The sequence below is a fragment of the Eubalaena glacialis genome, chromosome 15 (assembly GCF_028564815.1).
Source record: "Eubalaena glacialis isolate mEubGla1 chromosome 15, mEubGla1.1.hap2.+ XY, whole genome shotgun sequence".
In the NCBI taxonomy this organism is placed as follows: Eukaryota; Metazoa; Chordata; class Mammalia; order Artiodactyla; family Balaenidae; genus Eubalaena; species Eubalaena glacialis.
In genome coordinates this window covers 78,854,063-78,858,840 of record NC_083730.1, presented here as the reverse complement: position 1 = coordinate 78,858,840, position 4,778 = coordinate 78,854,063, and the positions used below count along the sequence as shown (strand labels likewise).

The window sequence follows — 4,778 nt, the reverse complement described above, 5'->3', positions numbered from 1 at the left end:
TGAAGGGAGATTCCTTGTCCCATGTCAAGTAGGTGGCTGAGTTGAGATTTGAACTCAGGTCTCCAGGTTGCTATAATCTGGGCCTTGTGCTTGGCCTCCTGGGAAGTTAGGGACAGGGTCCCTCCCAGCCACACTGCCTACTGAATGGCAGCAGCTGCCACCAGGGCCAGCTCCCCTGACCCTCTGGGTTTCCTTCCTTTCTCCCAGCAATGATGTCAGGCGAACCCCTGCACGTGAAGACCCCCGTCCGTGACAGCATGACCCTGTCCAAAGTGGCTGGCACCACCGTCTATCTCAAGATGGACAGTGCCCAGCCCTCTGGCTCCTTCAAGATCCGGGGCATCGGACACCTCTGCAAGACGGTACAGCACGGGCTCTGCATCATCCGGGAGAGCGCGGCAGGTCCTCCTTCTGGACAGGCCAGGCCCAGTGCGGTGTGAAATCCTAGGAGCTACAGGCTAGGCCCTGCAACCTCCCCGCAATGCCTGAGCACCCACCATTAACGCCTCCTCTGGTTAAGGGGTGCCAGTTCAGAGGGTCCCCTTGTGGACTGATCCCAGAGCCATCAGTGGCCTGCCTCTCCTTCACCCTTCCCTGAGCCAGTCTCTTTGGGGAGGGAAGATGTACGGCCTGATCCCCTCCCTCTTTGTCTCTACAGTGGGCTGAGCGAGGCTGTGAACATTTTGTCTGTTCCTCGGGTAAGTGGCCTGCATGCCTCCTCCTGTCCTCCGCTGTGTGTCCTGGGGCCAGGGGCTCCACCTCTCTGGGCCCTGGTTTCCCCAGCAATGAGCCGTTGCAAACATCTGCAGAAGTCCCAATTTAGAATTCCAGCTGGAGGCCAGCAGTCACCCAGGGAGGGTTCAGAGCCTGGAGGTCAGGGAGTCCCACTAACACTATCCGCCCCCCACCCCTGGCAGCAGGCAACGCAGGCATGGCAGCTGCCTATGCGGCCAGGAAGCTGGGCATCCCCGCCACGATCGTCGTGCCCAGCACCACGCCTGCCCTCACCATCCAGCGGCTCAAGAATGAGGGCGCCATGGTCAAGGTGGTGGGTGAGGTGAGTGCCAACCTGGGGCAGGGGCCACGGAGGGCACCTGGTAGCAGGGCCAGGTCCCCCAGCCCCTCACCCCTCCCGCCTCCTCTGTGATCTTGCAGACATTGGATGAGGCTGTCAGGGTGGCCAAGGCCCTGCCGAAAAACAACTCAGGCTGGATCTACGTCCCTCCCTTTGACGACCCCCTCATCTGGTACGTGGAGCCCAGGGTCACCCGCGGTGGGTAGTGACCACCCCACTACACCACTGAGTAGACACCTGCCATGATGCACACCATCACACACAGCGGTGTACACGTGTGTGCACATCATCATGTAGAAGCACACACACAGGCATGGCAGCTGGTGCCCACACACACGTGCACCAATGCCCATTCTCCTTGACCATGAGCCAACACATGGGCTCAGATACACAGGTGTGTGTGATTGGGTCCCCCGGAATCAGACCCCGAGACAAAGATTTCAGGGAAAGCAGTTGACTTGGGAGGTGACTCATTAGAGGAGTGAGGAGGGAAGCCAATAAAGAGCACTGATGGGCCAGTGACCACTGTGGGCAGCTGGAGCTTAATCCCTCGGGGGACCCTGAAGCCAGTGTGGAACATGAACCAGAGTTACCACACCTGCAGAAGATGATGCTGGGGCGTCTGTGCATCAACTCCCGTAATTCTTAATCCACATAGTTGGTTGAGGGCTGCTCCCAGGGGGTTTCATCTCCTGGCACCGCCAGCTGCCACAGTCATAGTGCTCCAGTGGCCAGAGAAAGCCCTCAGGTAGAGATGCAGATGCTGGCAGCTGGAAATCAGGGTGGAGTCGGGGACGAGGGGACCAGCCCCGAGGCCCATCAGCTGCCTGGGATGAGGGCAAATACAGAGGGTAAGTGGCATCTTCAGCACTGCCTGGGGTCTCCAGGAAGCCCAGCTCTGACCTGCCCCGCCCCCCCACCTCCTCCAGGGAAGGCCACTCTTCTATCGTGAAGGAGCTGAAGGAGACGATGAGCACAAAGCCGGGGGCCATCGTGCTGGCGGTGGGGGGTGGAGGCCTGCTGTGCGGAGTGGCCCAGGGGCTGGTGGAGGTGGGCTGGGGGGACGTGCCCATCATCACCATGGAGACCATCGGAGCCAACAGCTTCCACGCTTCCACCAAGGCCGGCAAGCTTGTCACCCTGCCCCAGATTACCAGGTAAGTAGACAGGGGTGCTGCCACTATGTTCCGCGAGCGTTGGGGAGCTCCCCCCTCGGTGCTGGCTGTGAGGCAGAGCCCGATGCCAGTCCCATTTTATAGGTGAAGAAACCGAGGCTTTGGTCACTTGCCCAGAGTCACACAGCCAGTGAGTGGTACGGCTGGGACCAAACCCAAGTCTGTGTGACTCTGTAACATGAACATCACACTTCCTTGCATGAAAAGTCTAATATTAATCATTAATTGGGTTCCTCTGTGGCGGGGTTTTACACACCTCACTAATTTACCAACCATTTACTGAGCACCTAATATGTGCAATACACTGGCTGATCCTGGGGAGACAGTGGTGAATAAACACAGCTCCTGCTCCCAAGGAGTTCTTATCCCAGCCCCAAACCTTTGACAGATGGTGTTTGATTAGGATTAGGTTTGGCCACATTATACAGGAGCCCAAAATAACAATGGCTTAAACAAAATTGAACTTTATTTCCTCTCATATATAAAAAAAATCTGGAGGTAGGTAGTCCAGGGGCAACTCCACGAAGCCAGGGGCCCAGGATCCTTGAGTTTGTTCTCCGTAATCCTTATCATGTAGACTTATGGCCCAAAATAGCTGCTTAAGTGCCAGCTATCACACCCATACTCCATCTAGCAGGAAGAAGTCAGGGCAGAAGCTATGCCCCCTCCCTTTAAAGACACGATACTTCCATTTACCTCTCATTGGCCAGAAGGTAGTCACGTGGTCTGCCTCCCTCCTCTCTCCTATCTCTTCCCCCCCTTCTCCATCCTTGCCTCTCCCAGTGTCGCCAAAGCCCTGGGCGTGACCACTGTGACAGCACAGGCTATGAAGGTGTTTCAGGAACACCCCATTTTCTCTGAAGTTGTCTCGGACCAGGAGGCTGTGGCCGCTGTTGAGAAGTTTGTGGGTATGTGTCAAGTCCTTTCAAGACCCAACCTGCTGATTCAGGACCTAAGTGGCTGTCCACTTGGCATGCCAAGGGATCCCATTCACAGTTCTGTCTCCCATCCCTCCCTGGAATTTCCCATTAATGGAAGTTAATGCAATGCAGTGGTAAAAATGGAAAGACCAAAGGGACAAATGAAGAAGTAAGTCTGATAACATAACAGCAAGGAAAAATAACGGAGTATCTAAAATGTTGGCTCTGAGTTTCCCGGTAGCCAGGGTAAAAAAGGAAACTATGGGCCTCAGTGTTGGATTCAGAGGTGGGTCTGTAACTAAGTTGGACTCTTACTGGGTTCATCCTGGGACAGGGATGACAAACATACACACACACATACACACACACGTAAGCTGCCACTTAATTCTCCTATACTCACACTTAGTTTGGCTAATCAACCCTGGCACTCTTGCTCAGATGATTCCTCAGAATCCTCAACACGGTGCTCAGGAAATTACAATCATTTTATCAGTGTTAGCACTGATGATGAAACTCAGCCCTGGCTCAGACCTTGGAAGTTCAATGTAGGGTAATGATGGCGGGGTGGGGTTGGTCCAGGACCAGAGTCTGTGCCCAGGGCTGAGAGCTGATTGGCTCATGCTTTACCAGTGGCCCAACTGTTCCCTTGCACCCTGCGGAACTCTGGCTCTACCCTCACCATCCCCCTCCTCTGGCAGATGACGAGAAGATCCTGGTGGAGCCCGCCTGTGGGGCAGCCCTGGCTGCCATCTACAGCAACGTGGTTCAGAAGCTGCAAGGAGAGGGGAAGCTCTGCACCCCACTGTCCTCCCTCGTGGTCATCGTTTGTGGGGGCAGCAACATCAGCCTGGCCCAGCTGCCGGCGCTCAAGAAACAGCTGGGCATGAAGAGCGGGCTGCCCCAGTGAGGACACCTCCCCTACCAGGGAGTTCAGCCCTGGAAGGGCTGGAGTTTCATCCAGTGACTTGTTGTTAAATATGATTCTTGTGTCTGTTGGGAGCCTGTGGCCCGGGCCAGCCGGTAACCTCATTCTCACGAGAACACTGTGCGGAGGGCCCGGAAGGGAAGCAGCCAGCAAGGCTGTGAACTGAACTCTTTAGTATCTGTGTGACTGCTCTGTGGTCCCTCCCCGCCCCCCGCTCTTATCCACCCCTGCTAGGGTGGCAACCGCCCACATGGAATAGACCAGGTACCCAGAGCAGGGTGGGCAGGAGGGATAGGAGCCACAGCAGTGGGGCCTCCTCAAGATGAGATGTCCCCGACCCAGGCTTTCTCCCTGGGAAGGTGTACAGGGCCACCGTCCAGGGTGGAAGAACCATCTTGTCTCTCCTCCCAGAAAGCCCAAAGTCCATCCTTACTCACTTTTCTAATGTGCAAACTTTCACTGAAGAAGAAAAGCATTATTTATTGAAATGAAGCTCCTTTGAGTTTCTCCATCATGGCTGTCTTCCTCCCTCCCTCCCTTCCACCCCACCGTGCCTCCTGTCACCCCCAGCTCTCAGCACTGAGCACCGTTCCATCCTCCACCCGACCCCCACCCCTGGGAACCCTGGGCTCCCACTTGGAGGCCAGGATCCCAACTCCTGCTGGGCTTGTGTGCCGGGAAGG

The 4,778-nt window shown here is 56.0% G+C and overlaps 1 protein-coding gene across 1 annotated transcript; it reads left to right on the top strand.

Annotated features, from left to right (window-relative positions):
• Positions 1 to 209: 209 nt before the first annotated feature.
• SDS (serine dehydratase) lies at positions 210 to 4,077 on the top strand. The gene is made up of 7 exons (XM_061170092.1): positions 210 to 362; positions 659 to 698; positions 918 to 1,057; positions 1,156 to 1,247; positions 2,005 to 2,232; positions 3,034 to 3,158; positions 3,869 to 4,077. The coding sequence occupies exons 1-7, from the start codon at positions 210 to 212 to the stop codon at positions 4,075 to 4,077; spliced, it is 987 nt and encodes a 328-aa protein (XP_061026075.1).
• The last annotated feature ends 701 nt before the right edge of the window (positions 4,078 to 4,778 follow it).